At 51.1% G+C, this 25,911-nt stretch overlaps 1 protein-coding gene across 5 annotated transcripts in view; it reads left to right on the top strand.

Moving 5' to 3' along the window:
- SIPA1L3 (signal induced proliferation associated 1 like 3) overlaps positions 1-25,911 on the top strand; it is a 308,537-nt gene that overhangs the window by 265,308 nt on the left and 17,318 nt on the right. For all 5 annotated transcript variants that reach the window (XM_021931056.2, XM_017952902.3, XM_031659500.1 and 2 more), the window contains one exon: positions 16,579-16,800. In XM_021931056.2, the coding sequence (XP_021786748.2) occupies positions 16,579-16,800 (222 nt within the window). The remainder of the gene's footprint in view (positions 1-16,578; positions 16,801-25,911) is intronic.

Genomic DNA, 25,911 nt, shown 5'->3' with positions numbered 1-25,911 from the left:
TTGCCCAGGCTGGTCTCAAACTCCTGGGCTCAAGGGATCCTCCTACCTAGACCTCTCAAAAGTGCTGGGATTACAGGCATGAGCCACCACACCTGGTGACGAGTACCTCTTAATCTTTTGAACACATGGGCTCTTTTGAATGGCTCATTCATTCATTCATTTATTCCATTCATAAGTATTCTTAGGGATTTGCTCTGTCCCAGACACTGTGCTGGGAACTGAGAGAAATCACAAGCCCATTTGGATGAGGCCCCCAGGCCTCCCCACCGTCCAATGAGGGAAACAGATGAGAATCAGATTGTCACTGAAACGAATGAATAACTGTGCCCACCGGGGTCGAGTGCGGTGGCTCACGCCTATAAACCCAGCACTTTGGGAGGCCAAGGTGGGAGGATCACCTGAGGTCAGGAGTTCAAGACCAGCCTGGCCAACATGGTGAAACCCCGTCTCTACTAAAAATACAAAAATTAGCCAGGCATGGTGGTGGGCGCCTGTTATCCCAGCTACTCGGGAGGCTGAGGCAGGAGAATCACTTCAACCTGGGAGGTGGAGGGTGCCGTGAGCCGAGACTGCGCCACTGCACTCCAGCCTGGGGAATAGAATGAGACTCCATCTAAAAAAAACAAAAAACAAAAACAACCAATGCATTCACTCCAGCCTGGGTGACAGAGGAAACTCTGTCTCAAAAATTAAATAAATAAATAAATAAAACACTGTGGGGAGGGGGGAACCTGTCCCACGAAGAGGGACATGGGGCCAAGAAAGTCTACACTCTACACTAGGGGTCTCAGGTCTCCGTTGTGGTAGCCCCCGTTCCAGGCACGGAACTACCACCTTAGTGAACCCAAACAACTGGGAGGATTTGAAATCCGAGACATAAAGACAGCCAGGCCTGGAGTAGACTGTGGCTGAGATGGGAGGGTGGGTATGAAATCATCCTGTGTCTAAGGAAAGGATCTGCTGAACCCAGAAATGAAGGGAATGAAATGGGAGAGGAGCCCGCTGCAAAAGAGGGCCCTGCGGTTGGGAGCTTTAATTTGCATACAGACAATTGATGCTAATTGCAAATCATTCTTATCTACTCATTAAAGCTGCTTCCTGAAGTTTTCTCCTAGGCAACCAGGCTTGAGAGTGGCGCAGCATTTCCCAAAATGGGGTGCTTGAGGTGATTTGGGTGGTGCGGGGAGGAAAATATTTTATTTTAAATGGATATATGCTTGCTTTAATGAGTATTAGAAAAAACTGTTTGCAACTCACCCCCTGATTTTACAGAAACCACCTTGGACAAGTCAAGGAGAAAATAAAATGAGTTGATTTAAAGAACTATATCCAGGCTAGGCTCCATGGCTCACGCCTGTAATCCCAGCACTCTGGGAGGCCAAGGCAGGTGGATCACTTGAGGCCAGGGGTTCCAGACTAGCCTGACGACCATGGTAAAACCCCATATCTACTGAAAATACAAAAATTAGCCAGGCGTGGTGGCGCATGCCTGTGGTCCCAGCTATTCTGGAGGCTGAGGCGGGAGAATCGCATGAGCCTGGGAGGCAGAGGTTGCAGTGAGCTGAGATCGTGCCGCTGCACTTCAGCCTCAGCAACAGAGCAAGACTCAGTCTCAGAAAAAAAAAAAGAAACATATCCATGTGGATAAGAGTGTGACCTTCAGTGTCAGCCCACCTGCGTTCAATCCCTCCCTCAGCCACTTCTTGGCTGTGTACCCCCCGGGCAAGTGACTGAACTTCTCTGGGCCTCAGTTTCCTCATCTGTAAAACTAGGGATAAACCACATCCCGACCTCATAGGGATGTGGTGAAGATTGAATGTACCCTTAGAACAGTGCTTGGACTTGAAGACTGCCTGTCGGAATCATGGGGTATGAGGGGGTATTTGAAAAACACACAAAAATGAGGCCTTGCCTCAGATTCACAAAATCAGAATATCTCCCCTGGTCCAAGCCCTGTTACAGGCAGTGTTGGGGGCACAGCAGTGACTGAGGGAGCCCCAGTCCTGCCTGACAGATGCATTCCCAGAGACAGCCCAGAGGGGTCAGGTCAAGATAGCAGAGGCCCAGGCAGAGGGGTCAGGGTCAGGGTGGGGGGCCCAGGCTGAGGGGTCAGGGCTGGGATACAAGGGAGCCAGGAAGAGGAGTCAGGGTAAGATGAGGGGGCACAGGTAGAGGGGCCAGGGTGGGATGGAGGGCGGCCAGGCAGACAGATTGTGGCCATGATGGAGGGGTACAGGGAACGTGGGAGCCCAAAGGGGGCCTCCCCTAACCCAGTCGTGGGAGGGGCCGCTCCGTTGCGGGAGAGGCTTACCAGGAGAAAGAGTCTGAGCTAGCCAGGGGAGTCAGGAGGGAAAAGCAGTCCAGACAAAGTGGTGGCTCCCACCGTCCGTGTCACCCTACCTCCCTCCATTGGCCTCCCACAGTCTTCCATTTTCCATTTCAATGGGCGCAAGTTCCCTGGATGGCCACAGAGCCACCTGCTCAGAGTCAGACCTGGGTTCAAGTGGCCACATGTGCCTCCGCTTCCCATGGCGGCCACACTGTGCTGTGCAGTGGGCGGCCCAGCAGCCCCCGCGTGTGCTGTCGTCAGCACGTGCCCCTGGGCTGGAGTGACAGCCTGCTCCCCAGCCTCTGCCTGGAAGGCAGGCACCTGTGTTTGAACAGGCCCCGCACAAGTGCTCAGTGACTGCCCTGTGTCGATCTCCACAGATCTCCACAGCACGCCGTGGCATAGAACTTGGCATTTATTCACGCAGTGAGTGCCTGCTGCGCACCGGGGCCTCTGCAGGGAGCTGGAATGGTCAGACCAGACCCCGGCCATCCTGGCACGGACGGAGGCCCATGGGAAACAGCTAGCAAATAATGCCAAAAACCAGGAATGAATTGTGCCAGGGGACAGCCTTCAGACACCGGTGGGGTCTGAGGGTGGATGGGATGCAGGGCTGGAGGAGGTGTCAAATCTAGCCTAGGGCCAGGGATAATGTCCCCGAACAAGGGTCAGGAGGGTCACGTCTGCCAAGGATGAGGGGGACAGGGAGGAGGGAGCGGATGAAGAGGAGGGGGGTTCAGTGGGGCGGAGAGGCATTCATCTGGGATGCAGTTACACGGATGTTTGCTCTGTTTTTTAAATTGTGTGTATATACGCAACATATATATATAGACACACACACATTCTGGGCCTCAATATATGTTGTGAACCTCAATATGTATATATACAACTATATATATATACACACTAGGTTTTTTTTAAAGTATGCTGAATTCCTCATTCAGATGAGTGTATATATAACTATTTACCATTAAAAAAACAACCAGAAGGGAAAGATGAGGCATGGAGGAAGTATGTCTATAAACTGGAGTCGCATGTGCAGAGCCCCTGAGGTGGGGAGGAGGGTGGCATCGTCAGGCCACTGAACACAGGCCCCTTGGCTCAAGTATAGAAATTGTGGCTGGGCACAGTGGCTCATGCCTGTAATCCCAGCACTTTGGGAGGCCAAGGCAGGAGCGTCACTTGAGGCCAGGAGTTTGAGACCAGCCTGGGCAGCATAGACCCACTTCTATCCCCCAACCAAACTGCTTTTTTTTTTTTTTTTTTCTTTTTGGGATGGAGTTTCGCTCTTGTTGCCCAGGCTGGAGTGCAGTGGCGCAATCTCAGCTCACTGCAACCTCCACCTCCCAGGTTCAAGCGATTCTCCTGCCTCATCCTCCCGAGTAGCTGGGATTACAGGCCACCACACCCAACTAATTTTTGTATTTATAGTAGAGACAGGGTTTCACCATGTTGGCCAGGCTAGTCTCGAACTCCTGCCCTCAGGTGACCCACCCACCTTGGCTTCCCAAAGTGCTGAGATTACAGGCATGAGCCATCATGCTTGGCCAAAATTTTTTTTTAATTAGCTGGGTATGGCAGTAGGCTCCTGCAGTCCCAGCTACTCAAGAGGCTGAGGTGAGAGGATCACTTGAGCCTGGTAGTTCGAGACTGCAGTGGGCTGTGATTGCACCACTGCACTCCGTCCTGGGTAACTAATTGACACCCTGTTGATCAATCAATCACTCCATCCTAGGTGACAGAGCAAGACCCTATAGATAGATAGATAGATAGATAGATAGATAGATAGATAGATAGATAGATAGACAGACAGACAGATGGATAGACAGACAGATAGATGGATGGATAGATAGATGGATAGAGACATAGATAGGGCAGTCAGTGGGAGGTTGGGGAAGTCAGCAGTGGCCAGAACATTCAGGGCCCTACCAGCTCCTTTATGGAGTTTGGATCTCATCTTAAGAGCAGCGAGGGTAATGCGGGTGGATTTGTCTTCCAAAATATGGTGCTGGCGGTGAGACAGGAGGCAAAGTCTGAGGGGGCTGAGGCTTGGATCTGCATGGGAGGACGTGGGCCTGAGCTGGAGGACAGAGCAATTGTGGATGTGGCGACAGGTGGCATTGCCAGGAAATAAGCCAGGAGGGAGATGCAGGCCCGGGGCACAGCCAGCAAGCCATGTGAGAGTCCAGGGTGACTGCCACGTGTCTGGAGACTGCTGTGGCCTGGGAGCGCCTGAGGCGTTTGTGAGAAGAGGAGGCAGGGTGGGGCAGTCAGGGGGGACTGATTCTTCCAGTCACTGACCTTTGCAGCGCCCACTCTGTGCCAGGTGTCATTCCAGACACAGCGGTGCAGCAGCATGCCTCCCTTATGGAGCTGTCATTCTCCTGGAGACAGGACAAGACAGACAGACAGCCGAACCACCATGGAGCGTGCCGGCAGGTGATAAGTGCTGGGGAGGAAAGGCAAACAGAGCGGGTCTCCGGGAAGGCTTCTCGGAGGAGGTGATGCATTGTAGGAAGCCAGGGTGAGATGCAGGCAGTGGAAACAGATGTCCAGACCCTGAGGGTGAATTTATTTGCAGTGCTCCAGAAATGGTCAGGCGGCCAGAGGGGCTGAAGCAGGTGTGACGGGGGAGAGTGGTAGGAGCCTGGTTCTGGTGGGCATATTGACCACAGTCAGATGCTGGGATTTGGTTCCAAGGGACATGGGAGCCATGGGAGGCATTTGAGCACATCATCTGACTTAATGTTTTTTTTTTTTTTTTTTTGAGACGGAGTCTCGCTCTGTCGCCCAAGCTGGAGTGCAGTGGCGCGATCCTGGCTCACTGCAAGCTCCGCCTCCTGGGTTCACGCCATTCTCCTGCCTCAGCCTCCCGAGTAGCTGGAACTACAGGCGCCCGCCACTGCGCCCGGCTTATTTTTTGTATTTTTAGTAGAGACGGGGTTTCACCATGGTCTCGATCTCCTGACCTTGTGATCCGCCCGCCTCGGCCTCCCAAAGTGCTGGGATTACAGGCGTGAGCCACCGCGCCCGGCCCCTGACTTAATGTTTTTAAAAAGATTACTGCGGGCTGGGCACGGTGGCTTACACCTGTAATCCCGGCACTTTGGGAGGCTGAGGCAGGCAGATCACTTGAGCCCAGGAGTTCAAGACCAGCCTGGGCAACATGGCAAAACCCCATGTCTACAAAAAATTAGCTGGGTGTGGTGGCACACGCGTGTTTGGGAGGCTGAGGTTGGAGGATTGCTTGAGCCCGGGAAGTGGAGGCTACAGTGAGCCGAGATCACATCACGGCACTCAGCCTGGGTGACAAAGCAAGACCCTATCTCAAAAAATGATAATAATAAAATGTAAAAATAAAAACTAGAAAGGATCACTGTGGGCTACTCTGGAGAGGACAGACTGTCTTGGGCAGTGGGAGGATGATGAGCAACATTCAAAGACTGCCAGGAGAGGGATGGGTCCTGACACGCCCAAGCAGGGAGCCCCCACCCATTCCCTTCCCCGGGCTACGGCCCTCGCCGTGGAAGCCGCTGCAGCCTGTAGCAGCTTGTGCCCATCGATGGCCTCACAGATGCTCCCTCCAGACATTCGTCATGGGAGCCCAGATGCCAGGCATGCTGCCAGGCGCCAGCGCCTGCCGTGGGCACCGCGGTGGGCTGAGTGACCCTGGGCAGGCAGCCACCTGGCCCTCGCCCTCTCCTGAGGCAGCGCACACTCCTGAGCTTTCTGGGCTTCCAGAGCAATTTGTCAGAGCTGTTAGGAGCAGTCAGAGGCTCTCGGCTCCACGTGGAGCTGACGCAGCCGCAGCCAGCCGGGCGTTCCCAGGCAGGCAGGAAGCACGTGGCCTTGCTTCCCCAGGCTGTGCCAGGAGTCCCTGGGATGCCCTTCTGGGGGCACAGCCCTGAAAGGTAATCTGAGGGCCTGAAGATCCACCGGGGCCCACCCTGCCTGTGTTAGGTCACCCGAGACCGAGACCTCCTCAGGGAGTCACAGTCACAGTCAGCTTGGGAAGAGGAAGCCAGGGAGCCAGGCAGAGATCTGTGGGCAGGGAGCAGTGCAAAGGTCCCGAGGTAGAAGCGAAGGGAGTGCAGGAGCCAGGCAGAGATCTGTGGGCAGGGAGCAGTGCAAAGGTCCCGAGGTAGAAGCATTTCTGGTGTATTTGAGGACAGCTTCTGCATGGCTAGAGCAGAGTGAAGGAGAGGGAGTGTGGAGGAGCTGGGGGCAGACGCGGGCCCCTGAAGGGAGGGCTCTGGGTCTTACCAGAGTGAGGTGGAACCCTGAGAAAGTCCCGATCTGATTCTCATGTTCTCAGGATCTCTCTGGCTGTGTTTTGAGGCTGGGGAAGGATGCAGGAGGGAGGGGGAGCCAGGAGGAGGCCGCTCTGATGATACAGGTGGCAGTGGTTGGTGGAGGTAGCGAGCAGTGGCTGGATTGGGATTTCTGTTGAATCTCTCGCCTAGACCCTCTCTCTGTCCACTTTCTGAAGGCCCGTTGTTTCTGCCCCGCAGGCCACAGGGTGATGTGGCCGCTCACGGCTCCTACACCGGAGCACAATTCCAGCCACACGCGGGGGCAAATTGGCTCTTCAGCCCACGACACATGTCAGGGAGACAAAGCAAGACTGGTCTGGAGTGAAGGCCAAGTGGCTAGGGGCCCGCAGGGTGTGCGGGTGAGCAGTGTGACTTCAGGGCTCTGCTTCTGACTGCCTGTGTCTGCATCCCAGCTCCACCTTTTACCCCAGCTGTGTGATCTCCATCAGCCCCCTTAGGTGCTCTGAGGCTCAATGTCCTCATCTGTAAAATGGGGGTAATAATAGGATCTGTCGGGCGGGCACAGTGGCTCATGCCTGTAACCCCAGCACTTTGGGAGGCTGAGGCAGGCGGATCACCTGAGGTCAGGAGTTTGAGACCAGCCTGGCCAGCATGATGAAACCCCACCTCTACTAAAAAAAAAGAAATTAGCCAGGTGTGGTGGCGGGCACCTGTAGTCCCAGATACTCGAGAGGCTGAGGCGAGAGAATCACTTGAACCTGGGAGGCAGAGGTTGCAGTGAGCCGAGAGGGTACCACTGCACTCCAGCCTGGGTGACAGAGCTAGACTCTGTCTCTCAAAAAAAAAAAAAAAAAAAAAAAAATTGGATCCATCATCTAAGGTTGTGAGGGTGGACTGAGACCATGAGTTTAAAGCACTTATTACAGGGCCAGAGACATAGCTGGACTCAAGTGTATCAGCTGCTGCTGTGTTTTATTCTCATGTATTATGTATTAATATTTATCATTAACAATTGTTGTCACTGGGAGTACAGAATGGTGGTTAAAAGTATCATCTCTCAAGCCAGACTACCTATGTCTACGTCCCGGCTCTTATCCCCCTATAGCTACATCATTTGGGGCAAGTTATTTCATCTCCCTGGGCCTCAGTTCCTGGGCCTCCGTTTCCCCCACCTGGAACATGGGAGTGGTGGTAGTTCCTGTCTCGGGGTTGCCACGGCGGCTAAGTGAGGTGACGCATATAAGATGCTTAGAACAAGACCAGGCAGCTTCCACAGGCTCGGAGTGGTCAGCACCGTCACTGTCACGGCCACCTACTGTGCCACTGCTCCTCTTCCTGCAGGCAGGGACCACAGCTCGCTCTCTGAGAGCCTGTCACCCACCCAGGACCACCCGTCGGTCCCCTTCAGAGTCCCCAGGCTGAACAGACCAAAAGCATTGCACACACTTATGCAGCTGGTATGATTTCTCTACCCAGCCTCTGGTTTTTCAGCTTTTTTGAAAGCATAAATCCTTTGACTCCAACAAAATGATAAATGCTCCCCTAAGCTGTCAAACAGGTAAATGCATAGCCTCTCTGGTTGAAGGTGAGGATGGGAGCACAGAGCAGGATGCCTGCCCCTCCCCTGCTACCACCACTGCTGTCTGAGCCCAGAGCCCAGGGACCCCACCACCACCTCCCTGGGACCTGCAGCTCCCTGGTTCCTCCTCGGGACTCAGTGCTGAGCACTTAGCACATAGGATCTCATGAGGCAGGTGCTGTCATTGCCTCATTTCTCAGAGGAGGAAACTGAGGCTCACTGAAGGGAATAGACCCCATCCAAGTTGGCCAGTGTGTTGACTGGAGCCAGGATTGGAACCTGGGTCAGGTGGACAGCAAAGCCCACACTATCTTGCCCCAGTTTTCAAGTTGATACTGAGGCTTCAGGAGAACGCATGGGCACACTGGCACTCCAGAAAGAATGTTCAGGCCGGGGGCTGTGGCTCATGCCTGTAATCCCAGCACTTTGGGAAGCCGAGCGGATCAGGAGGTCAGAAGTTCGAGACCAGCCTGGAGAAACCCTGTCTCCACTAAAAATACAAAAATTAGCTGGGCATAGTGGTGGGTGCCTGTAATCCCAGCTACTCAGGAGGCTGAGGCAGGAGAATCACTTGAACCCAGGAGGCGAAGGTTGCAGTGAGCCCAGATTGCGCTACTGCACGCCAGCCTGGGTGACAGAGCGAGACTCTGTCTCAAAAAAAAAAAAAAAAAAAAATGTTCACTCTGTCCATTGGCAGGTGGGGTCAGAACTCACACCTGTAATCGCAGCATTTGGGCCAGTTGAGGCAGGGGGATCGCTTGAGTCCAGGAGTTCTAGACCAACTGGGGCAACGTAGCAAGACCCCATCTCTAAAAAACAAAGTTTAAAAATTAACTGGTTGAACATGCATATAGTCCCAGATACTCAGGAGGTTGAAGTGGGAGGATCGCTTGAGCCCAGGAGTTCAACACTGCAGTGAACTATGATTTCACTGCTGCACTCCAGCCTGGTTGACAGAACAAGACCCTGTCTCTTAAAAAAAAGAACTCCACTAGGCCGGGCGCGGTGGCTCACACCTGTAATCCCAGCACTTTGGGAGGCTGAGGCGGGCGGATCACGAGGTCGGGAGATCGAGACCATCCTGGCTAACAGGGTGAAACCCAATCTCTACTAAAAATACAAAAATTAGCTGCGCGTGGTGGCGGGAGCCTGTAATCCCAGCTACTCGGGAGGCTGAGACAGGAGAATGGCATGAACCTGGGAGGCAGAGGTTGCAGTGAGCCGAGGTAGTGCCACTGCACTCCAGCCTGGGCAACAGAGCAAGACTCCGTCCCAAAAAAAAAAAAGAAAAACTCCACCTGGTGGAACAGGCATTCACTGATGCCACTGAGAAATGACCGAGCATGGTGCCTGGCACCTGGCATGGCTCGTGGCCCATGGGGTGTCGGCGAGGGGGCGCCCACCCACCTCAGAGGGCTGGGTGCAGTTGCACAGCATATTTATGGAAATTATTATTTTGCCAAGGCCGTGCTGGGCTAGCAGAGTTTGAAGACAGGGACAGTCATGGGAATGCTTTAGGGCTGTAAGCAGCAAAATCCCAGCTCAGTTGGCAGACACTTATTAATTAATTAATTTTTTTTTTTTTTTTTGAGACAATCTTGCTCTGTCGCCCAGGCTGAAGTGCAGTGGCGCGATCTTGGCTCACCGCAACCTCTGCCTCCCAGGTGATTCTCCTGCCTCAGCGTCCTAAGTAACTGGGATTACAGGTGCACACCACCACACTTGGCTAATTTTTTTGTTTGTTTGTTTTTTGTATTTTTTAGTACAGATGGGGTTTCACCATGTTGGCCAGGCTGATCTCGAACTCCTGACCTCGGGTGATCCATTCGCCTCAGCCTCCCAAAGTGCTAAGATTACAGGCGTGAGCCACCCCGCCCAGCTGGCCACTTCCTTTTTACCCTGTGCCATTTATACAGTTTAATTAGACTTTTTAGGGGGTTTTTTTGTTTGTTTTATTTTGTTTTTGTTTGTTTTTGAGTGATGGGGACTCTGTCACCCAAGCTGGAATCCAGTGGCACAGTCCTGCCTCACTGCAGTCTCAAACTCCTGGGTTCAAGCGATTCTCCCACCTCAGGCTTCCAAGTAGCTGGGACTACAAGCATGTGCCACTCTGCCCAGCTTAATTTGGCTTTTATTCTGTACATGTCCCCCATCATTACTACTTCCAGAGATAATCCATTAGTGTACACTCCTCCAGAGATTTTCTCCAAACCTTTACCAACCCAGTTTTTTCAGACATACCACTTAACCCTTACCTTGTGTGATATACAATGACTTTTTTAAAATTCTGGTTTATTTTGCCAGATGCAGTGGCTCACACCTGTAATCCCAGCTCTCAGGGAGGCAGAGGCAGGAGGATAGCTTGAGCCCAGGAGTTCGAGACCTGCCTGGACAATATAGCGAGACCCCGTTCTCCATAAAAAGAAAAAAAAGGCCAGGCGCGGTGACTCAAGCCTGTAATCCCAGCACTTTGGGAGGCCGAGGCGGGTGGATCACGAGGTCAGGAGATCGAGACCATCCTGGCTAACATGGTGAAACCCCGTCTCTACTAAAAATACAAAAAACTAGCCAGGCGTGGTGGCAGGTGCCTGTAGTCCCAGCTACTTGGAGGCTGAGGCAGGAGAATGGCGTGAACCTGGGAGGCAGAGCTTGCAGTGAGCCGAGATCGCGCCACTGCACTCCAGCCTGGGTGACACAGCGAGACTCCGTCTCAAAAAAAAAAAAAAAGAAAAAAAAAAACAAAAAAAGTGTAAAATTCCAGTTTATTTCTTCTTTTCTCTATATATACATGTGTGTATATCTATCTATCTATCTATATATATATATATATATATATATTTTTTTTTTTTTTTTTTACCTTAAGAACACAGAGTGGGCCGGGCGCAGTGGCTCAAGCCTGTAATCCCAGCACTTTGAGAGGCCGAGACGGGCAGATCACGAGGTCAGGAGATCGAGACCATCCTGGCTAACCCGGTGAAACGCCGTCTCTACTAAAAAATACAAAAAACTAGCCGGGCGAGGTGGCGGACGCCTGTAGTCCCAGCTACTCGGGAGGCTAAGGCAGGAGAATGGCATAAACCCGGGAGGCGGAGCTTGCAGTGAGCTGAGATCCGGCCACTGCACTCCAGCCTGGGCGACAGAGCGAGACTCTGTCTCAAAAAAAAAAAAAGAACACAGAGTGATGTTTTGTACCATGCATCGTTTCCATTTACTATAGCTCAGACCACCTGTCCTCATACGTAAACAGAGATTGACCTCTTTCTTTGCACTGGCTGCATAGTTTTCGTTTTCTTTTTTTTTAATTTTTTTTTATTTTTTTGAGATGGAGTCTCACTCTATCGCCCAGGCTGGAGTGCAGTGGCACAATCTCAGCTCACTGCAACCTCCGCCTCCCCGATTCACGCCATTCTCCTGCCTCAGCCTCCCGAGTAGCTGGGACTACAGGCGCCCGCCACCACGCCCGGCTAATTGTTTTGTATGTTTAGTAGAGACGGGGTTTCACCGCGTTAGCCATGATGGTCTCAATCTCCTGTCCTCATGATCTGCCCACCTCTGCCTCCCAAAGTGCTAGGATTACAAGCGTGAGCCACTGCGCCGGCTGCATAGTTTTCGATCATAAGGATACACTTGTGGCAGGGTGTGGTGGCTCATGCCTATGATACCAGCATCTTGGGAGGTCGAGGCAGGTGGATCACTTGAGGCCAGAAGTTCAAGACTAGCCTGACCAACATGGTGAAACCCCGTCTCTACTAAAAATAACAAAAATTATCCAGGTGTGGTGGTGCATACCTATAATCCCAGCTACTCGGGAGGCTGAGGCACGAGAATCACTTGAACCCCGGAGGCGCGAAGGCTGCAGTGAGCCGAGATTGCACCACTGCATTCCAGCCTGGCCATTTCCAACTTTTCCTGATTATAAACAGTACTACAGAGACCATCCTCATACCTGCCTGTGTGTGCTTGTGCAGGCCTTTTTTTTGCCGTTTGTTTGTTTGTTTGTTTGAGTAGCTAAGACTACAGGCATGTGCCACTATTCCCGGCTACTTTTATTTTTCTGTGGAGATGGGGTCTCTAGGGTTGGGCATGGTGCCTCACAACTGTAATCCTAGCACTTTGGGAGGCTGGGGTAGGAGGATCATTTGAGCCCAAGAGTTCAAGACCAGCCTGGGCAACGTAGCAATACCCCATCCCTATTTAAAAAACAAGAGAGAGAGAGAGAGAGAGATTAGGGTCTCTACAACATTCCTGGGCTCCAGCAGTTCTCCCACCTCAGCCTCCCAGAGTGCTGGGATTACAGCATGAGCCACCGTTCCCGGCCTTGTGCAGGCTTCTCTATTGCATGGATTTCTGGGAGGCCAAATGTTAAGCTGAGGCCAGTCATCCTTCAGTTCTCAGCTCTGATGCTCTTGTCTCCTGGGGAAAGCATTCCTGACCATTCTGTATTTTTTTAATTTTATTTTTATTTTTATTTTTTGAGACAGAGTCTCGCTCTGTCGCCCGGGGTGGGGTGCAGTGGTGCAATCTCCGCTCACTGCAACCTCTGCCTCCCAGGTTCACGCCTTCTCCTGCCTTAGCCTCCTGAGTAGCTGGGACTACAGGCACATGCCACCACGCCTGGCTAATTTTTTGTATTTGTAGTAGAGACGGGGTTTCACTGTGTTAACCAGGATGGTCTCGATCTCCTGACCTCATGATCCACCGGCCTCGGCCTCCCAAAGTGCTGGGATTACAGGCGTGAGCCGCTGCACCAGACCTCATTCCTGACCATTCTTGGTGTTACATGCTTCAGTAGTTCCCTGGACATCTCACCAATGCATACTCTTTGCCCCATTGATAGATGTTGCTAAATTGTAGAAAGCATTACATAGTTGCTGTTTGTATCTAGGCTGACAATCCCTGCCTTTTGATGGGAGTGTTTAAACCATTCACTTTAAATGTAATTATTACTGCTAATGGTTGGTTTTGCATTAGCCATTTTGCTATTTGTTTTCTGTATGTCTACTATATTTCTTGCTTCTCTGTTCTTCCTTACTGCCTTATTATGTAGTAAATAAATATAATTTCAGGCCAGATGTGGTGGCTCACACCTGTAATCCCAGCACTTTGGGAGGCCCAGGCGGGCATATCACCTGAGGTCAGGAGTTCGAGACCAGCCTGGCCAGCATGGCAAAACCCTGTCTCTACTAAAAATACAAAAATTTAGCCGGGCATGGTGGCCTGCACCCATAATCTCATCTACTCGGGAGGCTGAGGCAGGAGAATCGCTTGAGTCAGGGAGGCGGAGGTTGTAGTGTAGTGGGCCAAGGCTGCACCACTGCCTTCCAGCCTAAGTGACAGAGTGAGACTCTGTTCCAAAAGTTAAAAATAAAAAATATATATAATTTAGTATAACATTTGGATTCTACTCTTGTTTAACTATCTTTTTAGTTATTATAATGTGCATCTATCAGTGCAATTCAGGTTAATACTAAATTCCAATAAAATATAAAACTTTTCTCCAATAGTGTACTATTTCCTTCTCCCTTTTTTGTGCTCTGTTTATCGGATATATTATATCCATATATGTTTTAACCCAGCAGTGTAGTATTATAATTATTGCCTTATACAGTCTTACATCTTTAAGGAAGTTAAGAGAAGGAATAAGAAAGCATATACTTATAGAATCCTATTTTAAAGCACAGTTTGCCATCTTGGGCTATTCATTTCTGTCTACTGACTCAGGTCATTGTCTAGAGTCATTTCTTTCAACCTGAGGACTTTTTTGTTTTTCTTTTTTTGAGACGGAGTCTTGCTCTGTCACCTAGACTAGAGTGCAATGGCGCAATCTCAGCTCACTGCAAACTCTGCCTCCTGGGTTCAAGCAATTCTCCTGCCTTAGCCTCCTGAGTAGCTGAGATTACAGGTGCCTGCCACCACTCCATTGATTTTTGTATTTTTAGTAGAGTCGGGGTTTCGCCATGTTGGCCAGGCTGGTCTCGATCTCCTGACAGGTGATCCACCTGCCTTGGCTTCCCAAAGGGCTGGGATTAACCGGAGGAGTTTTGAAATTATTTTGTATCAGGCAGATATGCTAGCAACAAATTCTCTCCATCTCTGTTTATAAAGGAACATCTTTCTGCTGCCTTCATTTTTCAAGGATGGTTTTGCTGGATATAGAATTCCTGGTTAACGGTTGTTTTCTTTCAGCACTTTAAAAATTACTTTTTATTTCATTCTTTTAAATGAGAAGTCAACAGTTAATTGTATTTTTTTTTCTTTTTTACAGAAATGGGGTCTCATTATGTTTCCCAGGCTGGTTTCCAACTCCTGGGCTCAAGGGATCTTCCCGTCTCGGCCTCGCAAAGTGCTGGGATTATAGGCCTGTTAATTGTATTGATGCTCCCCTATATGTGATGCATCATCTTGAAGCTTTCAAGATGTTTACGTTAGCATTTAACTTTATTTTTATTTTTATTTATTTATTTATTTAATTTTTTTTTTGAGACAGAGTTTCACTCCTGTTGCCCAGGCTGGAGTGCAATGGCGTAATGGTGTGATCTCGGCTCACCGCAACCTCCGCCTCCCAGGTTCAAGGGATTCTCCTGCCTCAGCCTCCCGAGTAGCTGGGATTACAGGGGTGCGCCACCATGCCCGGCTAATTTTTTTGTATTTTAGTAAAGATGGGGTTTCTCCATGTTGATCAGACTGGTCTCAAATTTCTGACCTCAGGTGATCCGCCCGCCTCGGCCTCCCAAAGTGCTGAGATTACAGGCGTGAGCCACCGCGCCCGGCCAGCATTTAACTTTCAACTCTTTTTCTAGGTGTGAATCTCTGTATTTTTCCTACTTGGTGTTTGTTGAGCTTCTTAGATGTGTAATGTTTTTCATCAGATTTAAGAAGTTTCCAACCATTATTTCTTCAAATATTTCTTCTGCCCCTTCTCTCCTCTCCTTCCAAAGTTCCTGATGCACATATGTTGGTACCCTTCATACCGTCCCAAAGTTTCTGCCCCGGAAGAGCTTCTTCATTCACTGAGCTGGGAACGGGTGGGGAGAGGACAAAATGGGACGAATTTCCTCTATTCTTGCCTAAAGTTCAGTTTCTCGAGCATAAATGCCTCTCAAATTGTCGTACATGTTTGGTCAGTTTTCAGAGTACTGAAATGGTTGGTTGTGGTCAATTTTGTCATCTCTGGGGAGAAGATTTGCCAGTCTTCTCATTTGACTATAGTCAAAAAGTACCATCCTGTGATACTGCTAAATTAACCCTCAAAAAGGATTTATTAACTTATATATATAATCCTAGCTGGGTGTGGTGGCACACACCCGTGTTCCCAGCTACTTAGGAAGCTGAGGTGGGAAGATCACCTGAACCCAGGAATTTGAGGCCAGCCTGGGCAACATAGTGAGACGTTGTCTCTTTAAATAAACAAAAAACCAATAATCCCCCCCCCATCCCCCCCCCCCCGCAGAATGCCCCCTTTTATATACATATGTGTATGTTTTTGCATAGAAAAAGGTTGAGCAGGTGCAGTGGCTCACGCCTATAATCCCAACACTTTGGGAGGCTGAGTTGGGTGATCATCTGAGGTTAGGAGTTTGAGACCTGCCTGGCCAACATGGTGAAATGCTGTCTCTACTAAAAATACAAAAAACTTAGCTGGGTGTGGTAGCAAACATCTGTAATCCCAGCTATTGGGGAGGTTGAGGCAGGAGAATCGCTTGAACTCAGGAGACTGAGGATGGAGTGAGCCGAGATTGCACCACTGCACTGTGGCCTGGGTAACAGAGTGAGACTCTGTCTCAAAAAAAAAAAAAAAAAAAAGAAAAAGGTTAAGGGCCAGGCCCAGTGATGGGAACATAGCGAAACCCCATCTCTACAAAAATTAGCCAGGCATAGTGGTGCATGCCGGTAGTCGCAGCTACTCAGAGGCTGAGGTGGGATGATCACTTGAGGCTGGGAGGTCGAGCCTGCGGTGAGCTGAGATCGCGCCACTGCATTCCAGCCTGGGTGACAGAGTGAGACCCTGTCTCGAAAAAAAAAGAGAGAGAAAAGTTAGGAACGAAAAAGCGCAAACTATAAGCCATAGTTCCCTCTAGAGATGAGCAGGAGGTGGGATCCCCACCTTTAGCTGCATAGGTTGTACCAAGGAGACTGGAGTGAATTTTTCAGATTCCCATAGAGGAACCAAATGTGCTAGAAGGCCATCCTCGGGTGGGATTGGGTGCTGTGCAGGCAACCTTGCCTTTTCTACAGATAGGCGTCTGTATTGTTGGAATTTTCCACAGTGGTAATATATTTGTGTCTCTCTTGTGCAAATGAACCTTTTTGATTCCCAGGAGTAAACTTCAATAGCGCTGTCTTGCCAAATGTGGAATGGATTTGGTTTTTTTATCTCTCTCATTTTTGTTTTGCAGTGACATGGGCTCGAGGGTTGGCTACCCCGCTCAGGTTTACAAAACTGCCAGTGCAGAGACTCCTCGGCCCTCCCAGCTGGCCCAGCCCAGCCCCTTCCAGCTCTCCGCCTCCGTCCCCAAGTCCTTCTTCTCCAAGCAGCCTGTGCGCAATAAGCACCCAACAGGGTGGAAGAGAACTGAGGAGCCCCCACCACGGCCACTCCCCTTCAGTGACCCAAAGAAGTAAGTGCCTGGACGTCCAGCAAGGCGCTTGCCAGATCCACACCAGGGCGTCTCGGGGGCGGAAAGAGGGTGATGCCACATGCTGTGGTTGTACAGATGACTGTGAGCCGGTGTACACACTGGGGCTGCAGTTGCGAACAGGACAGGCGGGAACCCTTCTTAGGGAGCTGGCATTCCAACTGGGGTGACCAACAGTAAATGGAATGAATAGAGAAGCACGCAGTAGGTCCATGGCGGTTAGCCCTGTGCCGCATCTGGGTGAGGAACATTCCAGACAGGAGTAGCAGCTGCAAAGGTCCGGAGGCAGTGAGTGACACGGTTGCCTGCGGGCAGGCTGGGGTGGCTGGAACAGTTTGGGCCAGGGGAGGGTGTGGGGACATGAGGTCAGGGAGGGATGGGGACAGAACGCGGAGGGTCTTGCAGGCCACGTGGAAGGGGCTTGGTGTTTGCCCTGAGTGACATGGAGCCACGGGAGGGCATGGAGCAGAGATGGGGCAGGATCTAAATTGGGCGTTCCAGGATCTCTGTGGCTGCGTGTGGGGAGCAGCCTGCGAGGAGCAGGGAGGAGCTGCTGTCGTGGTCCAGGCGGAGACGAGGGGGCGGGAGCAGGGTGGGGGGCGGAGAGGGTGAGAAGAGGGCGGTTCCGGATAGATTATCTGAAATGGAGCAGACCGGGCTTGCTGGTAGAGTGGATGTGGTGTGAGAGAAAGAGAGGGGTTGAGGATGATGCCGTGCCTTGAAGCCCGGAGGATAGACTTGCCTTGAGTGGGGAGCAGTCTTGGGGAAGGCACAGTAGTTCAATCCTGGATGCTTCGGTGTGAGATTCGCAGGAGACATCCAGACGGAGGCGTCGGGGAGGCCCTTGAGTAGGGAATCCCGAATTCAGTGGAGAGGTCAAGCTCGAGGGAGAACTTTGGGTATTAATCAGCCTAGAGCTGCGAGGCTGGAAGAGCACCTAAGGCAGGGTGTGGATAGAGAACTGTGGGACTGAGACTGAAACCCCTTGGCGTTGAGCCAAAGTAAGAAACCGGGGAAGGAGGTGGGGCAGGGAAGGCGGGGAGGTGCAGAGGCGGGGCCAGGGGAGGCGGAGCTCAGGCGAGGAGGCGGGGCCCAGGCCAGGGTGATGAGCCTGAGAACTGACTATATAGGGTTAAGCCTCCCAGAGGTCTTTCGAGGGTTCAGGAGAAAAGGGTGAGGCAGAATTGAGGAGCTGTGTGAGCAGTTCATTTGGGGCATTTTACTTTAAAGTGAAAGAGGAGAGGGGTGTGCAGTTGAGAAAGAGTTTTGTTTTTCACTTGGAGGATACAGGAGCTACCATTTCCTGAGCACTCGCCACATCTAGGTTCATTCTAAGTGGTTTGATGCAAATGAATTTACTGGATCCCGCAACAGCTCCATGGGGGTGGACCTGTTCTCCCCCCATCCCACCGCCGTTTTTGTTTTTTGTTTTTTGGTTTTTTTTTTGAGACAGAGTTTCACTCTTGTTGCCCTGGCTGAAGTGCAATGGTGCTATCTCGGCTCACTACCACCTCTACCTCTCGGGTTCTAGTGATTCTCCAGCCTCAGCCTCCCGAGTAGCTGGGGTTACAGGTGTGCGCCACCACGCCCGGCTAATTTTGTATTTTTAGTAGAGACAGGGTTTCACAATGTTAGGCTGGTCTCAAACTCCTGGCCTCAAGTGATCTGTCCGCCTGAGCCTCCCAAAGTGCAGGGATTACAGGCATGAGCCACTGTGCCTGGCCCCTGTCCTCCCCCTTTTACAGATGAGGCAGCTGAGGCCCAGAGTCACACAGCTGATGAGAGATGCAGCCTGGATCAGAGCCCAGGAAGCCTGGATCAAGGCTCATGTCTCTTGAGTGAGGGGCTCTGCCCTCCTCCATCCTGTTCTTTTTAGTGTCATCTTTCATGACCTAGATGGAGACATTCAAATCGGGGGATGACACAGAGCTTGGAGGGAGAGACGTGTCAGGAGACAGAAACAGTGTCCCGGGAGATATCAGCAGGCGGGTGTGCTGAGCTCACGCTGAGAGCCAGAGGGGATTCTGAAAACTAGACTGATGGTTAAAACTGCTTAAAACCCCAGCAGCCTCCCATGCTCCCGGGATGAATGATGCAGGCTCACACTGACTACGCACGTTTTATACCAGGCACCGTGTTCTTTGCCCAAACTCCCGCTCAGACCCTGGATGATCTGTCCCTCACCTCTGCCCTCGTTCCCATCCACTCTCCCCTCCTCGCTCTGTTCCAGCCACACTGGCCTCTTGCTCCTCCTCACACTCTCCACATCGAGGCACACCCCAGGGCCTTTGCACTGGCTCTCAATGCTGCCTGCAGTGAGCTCCCTCCAGATCTTGTGGGGTGCAGCTCACGAGGACTCGCTCTAATGCCACCCCCTCACACAGGTCCTCCTGGCCTTCAGTAGCCCAGGCTGTCATTCCGTGTCGCTGTACTCTGTTCCACATCCTGTGTCCCCCATGGGAAATAGGTTCTGCCATCTTGGTCACAAGGCACTTGTAACGTGCCCGGCACACAGGGCATGCTCCATCCTGAACATAAGACGCGTGGATCTCGTTTGATTCTCACGGCGAACCCAATAAGTAGATACTATAAGGCCCCCACTTTTCAGTGTGCCCCAAGTTGGGCCCTGCTGAACCCTGTTACCCTCCTCAACAATCACCCGTGCACACTGCTTCCTCTGCCATGAACCCCCCAACCCACACCCCCACTCTAGGCTCACTCCTGCCCACCCATGTTAATTTGCTGGGGCAGCCGCAACAAAGTACCACACCCTAAGTGGCTTAAACTACAGAAATGTACCGTCTCACCGTTGTGGAGGCCAGAAGTCCAAGGTCCAGGCGTTGACAGGGTGGTTCCCTCCAAGGGCGGTGAGGGAGAACCTGTTCCTGGCCTCCCTCCTAGCAGCCAGTGGGTGCCAACACGTAGATGCACCACCCCCGTCTCCGCCTCCTCTTCGCATGACGTTCTCCCTGCGTCTGTGCCCACATTTCCCCTTTCTGTAAGGACACCAATCTAACGGAATTAGGGTCTACCTGATTTACTTGATTGCCTCTGGAAAGACTGTCTCCAAATGAGGTCACATTTGGAGATGCTGGGGCTTAGGACTTCAATATAGCTTTTTGTGGGGGCCCAGTTCAACCCATAGCACCACTCCTTGGGTATCAACACAGACACGTCTTTCTTGGAGAAGTTCTCTGAACCCCCACACCAGGCTCAGCCCACCCCCAGCACCTGTCCCAGGGAACAGCGAATGCCACTCCCATGGCAGCTTGCTTCCTCTCTGTCACCCCCACGGGGCCCAGAACAAAGACATCCTGAACCTCACCCAGACCACACACTTAGCAGGAGCTCAGAAGATATACCTGGAGAGACCACAACCCTATGCAACAGCAAGAGCTTTCCCAGTGACGAAATCCAGAGGTGGCTTGTATGTGTGTGTGTTTGTGTAAACATGTGTAAACTAAACATATAAAATATCAGGGGGGACACAAATGAAATCGCTTCATAGTTCCTTTTAATATTTATTTATTTATCTATGTATTTATTTATTTTTGAGACGAAGTGTCGCTCTGTTGCCCAGGCCGGAGTGCAGTGGCGCAATCTCGGCTCACTGCAACCTCCACCTCCCAGGTTCAAGCACTTCTTCTGCCTCAGCCTCCCAAGTAGGTGGGACTACATGCGCACACCACCACTCCTGGCTAATTTTTGTTTTGTTTTGTTTTGTTCTTCTTAATTTTTGTGTTTTTAATAGAGACGAGGTTTCACCATGTTAGGCTGGTCTCGAACTCCTGACCTCAGGTAATCCGCCCCCCTCGGCCTCCCAAAGTGCTGGGATTACAGTCATGAGCCACTGCACTTGGCTCCTTTTAATATTTATTTAGTTGCAGATACATTTTAAAAATCACAACCAGAGCCGGTTGTGGTACGGTGGCTCACGCCTATAATCCCAGCACTTTGGGAGGCCGAGGCAGGCAGATCACCTGAGGTTGGGAGTTCAAGACCACCCTGACCAGCATGGAGAAACCCCGTCTCTACTAAGAATACAAAATTAGCCAGGCGTGATGGCGCATGCCTGTAATCTGTTCCACATCCTGTGTCCAGCTACTCGGGAGGCTGAGGCAGGAGAATTGCTTGAACCCAGGAGATGGAGGTTGCAGTGAACCAAGATCACGCCGTTGCACTCCAGCCTGGGCAACAAGAGCTAAACTCTATCTCAAAAAAAAAAAAAAAAAATCACAACCAGATGCAGTGGCTTACACCTGTACTCCCAGCACTTTGGAAGGCCGAGGCGGGGGAATTGCTTGAGCCTAGAAGTTGGAAGCCAACCTGGGCAACAACATGGTGAGGTACCATATGTATAAAAAAATTTTTTCGGCCAGGCGTGGTGGCTCATGCCTATAATCCCAGCACTTTGAGAGGCCGGGATGGGTGGATCACGTGAGGTCAGGAGTTTGAGACCAGCCTGGCCAACATGATGAAACCCCATCTCTACTAAAACTACAAAAATTAACCGGGTGTGGTGGCGCATGCCTGTAATCCCAGCTACTCGGGAGGCTGAGGCTGGAGAATGGCTTGAACCCGGGAGGCGGAGGTTGCAGTGAGCCGAGATTGCGCCATTGCACTCCAGCCTAGGCAACAAGAGCAAAACTCTTTCTCAAAAGAAAGACAAAAGAGAAAAAGGTTTTTTTTCAAGGCGGGTGGATCACCTGAGGTCAGGAGTTCAAGACCAGCCTGGCGAACATAGTGAAACCCCATCTCTACAAAAATACAAAAATTAGCCAAGTATGATGGCGAGTGCCTGTAGTCCCAATTATTGGGAGGCTGAGGCGGGAAAATCACTTGTACCCAGGAGGCAGAGGTTTCAGTGAGCCGAGATCATGCCACTGCACTCCAGTCTAGGTGACAGAGCGAGACTGTCTCAAAAAAAAAAAAAAAAAAAAGGCCGGGCGTGGTGGCTCAAGCTTGTAACCAGCGCTTTGGGAGGCCGAGACGGGCGGATCACGAGGTCAGGAGATCGAGACCATCCTGGCTAACACGGTGAAACCCCGTCTCTACTAAAAAAAATACAAAAAACTAGCTGGGCGATGTGGCGGGTGCCTGTAGTCCCAGCTACTCGGGAGGCTGAGGCAGGAGAATGGCGTGAACCCGGGAGGCGGAGCTTGCAGTGAGCTGAGATCCGGCCACTGCACTCCAGCCTGGGCTACAGAGCGAGACTCCTTCTCAAAAAAAAAAAAATTGCATATATAAAATATTAGCTTAGAATTATTACTTTTGTTCATACATTCCCCTTGTATGTGCTGTAACTCACTAAGCATTTTGGAGATAGTGTCTTTGTTATTATGAGAGGCACTTTTGAGTCACTTCACTTCTAACTCAATTATTTTAGATTAAACATATTTTGTTGTCATTTTTGTGACAGGGTTTCACTCTGTTGCCCAAGCTGGAGCACAGTGGCATGATCACAGTTCACTGCAGCCTCTGCCTCCCAGTACAAGTGATTCTCGTGCCTCAGCCTCCCAAGTAGCTGGGACTATAGGCGCCCACCACCATGCCTGGCTAATTTTTGTATTTTTAGTAGAGAAGGGGTTTTACTATGTTGGCCAGTCTGGTCTTGAACTCCTGACCTCAAGTGATCCACTTGCCTTGGCCTCCAAAGTGCTGGGATTACAGGTGTTGAGCCACCACGCCAGGCGCAAAATTCAAATTTACACAACAGAGGCAAATCAGAGATGATGTCCAGTGCCGTCAGTCAGAACCTGGAGGCTGTTTTCTTCATTGAGGTTTTGAAAGGTAAAACATGCCCAAGGTAAAAACCAAAATACTACAAAAGGGTTTGCAATAGAAAGAGCTTCTCTCCCTTCCCTGGCCCTCAGCCATCCTGCTCCCTCCCCGAAAGCAACCGTTGTTTCATTTCTACATTCTTCCAGAAATGTTCCAAATGTGAGTGCACACACGATTGTGAGGGCTTCCCTTGCACCCGTTTTATTAATGTGGTCACCTCCTGCATATGAACTGCTTCCTCACTTGCTCTTTCTCTTCAAGTCTTTTTGTTTGTTTGTTTTTTTGAGACAGGCTCTGACTCTGTCACCCAGGCTGGAGTGCAGTGGCGCCATCATAGCTCACTGCAGCCTCAACCTCCCAAGCTCAAGCAGTCTCCTGTCTCAGTAGCTGGTCCCGTAGGAGTACACCACCACACCCACCTAGTTTTTCACTTTTTGTGGAGGTGAGATCTCAGATCTCACTGTGTTACCCAGGCCGGTCTCACACTCCACACTCCTGGGCTCGAGTGATCCTCCCACTTATGCCTCCGAAAGTGCTGGGATTACAGGCATGAGCCACCATGCCCGACCTAAGTTTCTTGGCAGTAGTTCCATATCAGTGTGTAGAAAGTGATGTCATTCTGGGCGTGGTGGCCCATGCCTGTAATCCCAGCACTTTGGGAGGCTGAGACAGGCGGACCACCAGAGGTCAGGAGTTCAAGATCAGTCTGGCCAACATGGTGAAACCTTGTCTCTACTAAAAATACAAAAATTAGCCAGGCATGGCAGCAGGTGCCTGTAATCCCAGCTACTCGGGAAGCTGAGGCAGGGGAATTGCTTGAACCCGGGAGGCGGAGGTTGCAGTGAGGCAAGATCGCACCACTGCACTCCAGCCTGGGTGACAGAGCAAGACCCTGTCTCAAAAAAAAAAGAAAAAGAAAGTGAATCCCTCACGTATCCAGTATTAGAAAGGAAAGTTTGGTAAACTCCAGTGTACCAAGCTGAGCTGTGTGTGTGTTTTCTAAAAATGGTTTCACGCTATCCATACTTCTTTTTCCACATGACGTCGTATCTGGGAGAGCCTCTGCACACCATGTGGATCTGCCGTGCGTCTCCGGAGGGTGTGATTCTGGGTGGTGGACCCAGCCCTTTCCCAGCTGGGGGCTGCTGTCTGCTCCGCAGGCAGGACCCTGGGAAGTGTCCGTGTACACGTGGCACTGTGGACTCATGTGAGCCTTTCTGAAGGACGCGTTTCCAGAACTAGGACTGCTAGTGCAAAGAGCAAGCACATTTTATTCATGCTTCCGGGAGGTCTTAGCACGCCCCTCTCGAGCGGAGCCTGTGGGCAGTGCACTGGCTGGGGGGCGTGCTGAAGGCCAGGCCGGCTTCCTCACTGCCGGGAGATGGGCACCATGAGCCCTGCAGAGTCACACTCCCCTGTGCAGGGCATTCTGGGAAATGTTGAAATCAAAAGGGGTGGGAGAGTCCCCTTTTGATTTGTGTCTGTCTCTCTTTCTCTTTGTCTCTCTCTCTGTTTCTCTATTTTGGATCTAAAGCTTTTAATTTGCCTAGAGAATATACTTCCGTGATATTGACAGACCCAGCATTACCCTAGACCTGGAATTCCAATCTGGGGAGGAATATGACCTGACAGGGAAGAAATCTGGCCCTGCTCTTGCCCTTCCTTTGTTAAAATCCCAAGGCTGGCAGCTGAGAAAGAGAAAAAGGAAACCTAGTCGTTAAAACCCTCAGGAACCCAAGACATCTTATTTCTTCCCCAGGTTCAAAGACTCTTTTTCTTTCTTGCATTACAGAATGAAGAATTCCAGGCATCAGCTTTTATTAAGCTAATTTTTATTATTTTTATTGTTATAACACATGATTATGTTTAAGTAAATTCAGACAGTTCAGAAGGATAGCAGATAAAAGGGAAAAGTTCTATTTTTCTACCTAATAAGATTCCTACCTCCCAGAGGTTATCATGGTTCCTAATTTCTTCCAGAAATTGTTATCTGCAGACAGAAGCATATTTTTAAATCCAATGTGGCTGTTCCCCACACCATACGTGTTTTTTCCTGCCATCTCTGATATACACGTGACAGTCAAGCTTGGCAGTGGCGTGGGTAGGCTCTGCAGCCTGGCGGCCTTGATTTGAATCCTGACTCCTTCACTCACAGGCTGTGTGACTTGGGACAAGTGGCTAAACTCCTCTGTACCTTAATAGCCTCATCCTTGAGATGGGATACCAATAGTCCTTAACACATATGGCAGTGGTGGGGATCAAATGAATTTATAAGCTGGGCACAGTGGCTCATGCCTGTAATCCCAGGAGTTTGGGACCAGCCTGGGCAACATAGTGGGACCCCATCTTTACAAAAAAGTTAGCTGGGTGTAGTGGCATGCGCCTGTAGTCCTAGCTACTTGGGAGGCCGGGGTAGGAGGGTTACTCGAGCCCAGGAGGTTGAGGCTGCAGCAAGCTGTGATCACAGCACTGCATTCCAGCCTGGGCGACAGAGGAGGCTCTGACTCAAAAAAAAAAAAAAAGAAATCCCCCGCCACCCACACACAAGTGACTACATATATGTTCCAAGGGAAACCCAGGCCTTGCTCTGGTATGGTTCACATTCTGCTGGGTAGACTGACAATAGGCAAAGACGCAGGTCTGGTCACGGTGGCTCACGCCTGTAATCCCAGCACTTTGGGAGGCCGAGGCCGGGGGATCACCTGAGGTCAGGAGTTCGAGACCAGCCTGACCAACATGGAGAAACCCCGTCTCTACTAAAAGTACAAAAATTAACTGGACGTGGTGGCGGATGCCTGTAATCCCTGCTACTCTGGAGGCTGAGGCAGGAGAATAGCTTGAACCCAGGAGTCAGAGGTTTCAGTGAGCTGAGATCACGGCACTCCAGCCTAGGCGACAGGGAAAACTCTGTCTCAAGCAAAAAAAAAAAAAGCTTCTCCCCTCACACAGGGGCTCCGTCTCTGTGCATGTGTTCAGCGTGGGCCTCCCCCACTGGCTGCCAACTCGGTGCTCACGGCCGTGTCCCCGGCACCTGGGACAGGACAGCACAGCAGGCTCTGTGTGGTTCCCAGGAAACGTTTGTGGAAGAAGGGAATGGATCCAAGCCCCTCTCTGCCACACGTTCGCTGGGTGAAGGAGAGAAGGCTGTGGCCATGCGTCCCGTGGGAGCCGGCCCTCTTGAATCCTAACAGCTTTGAAAAGTGGCTTGAGCCGGGTGCGGTGGCTCAAGCCTGTAATCCCAGCACTTTGGGAGGCCGAGACAGGCGGATCACGAGGTCAGGAGATCGAGACCATCCTGGCTAACCCGGTGAA

This window comes from Papio anubis, chromosome 20 (assembly GCF_008728515.1).
Source record: "Papio anubis isolate 15944 chromosome 20, Panubis1.0, whole genome shotgun sequence".
NCBI classification, from domain to species: Eukaryota; Metazoa; Chordata; class Mammalia; order Primates; family Cercopithecidae; genus Papio; species Papio anubis.
Note: the sequence above shows the minus strand (reverse complement) of the source record. Positions and strands in the feature narration are given on the sequence as shown.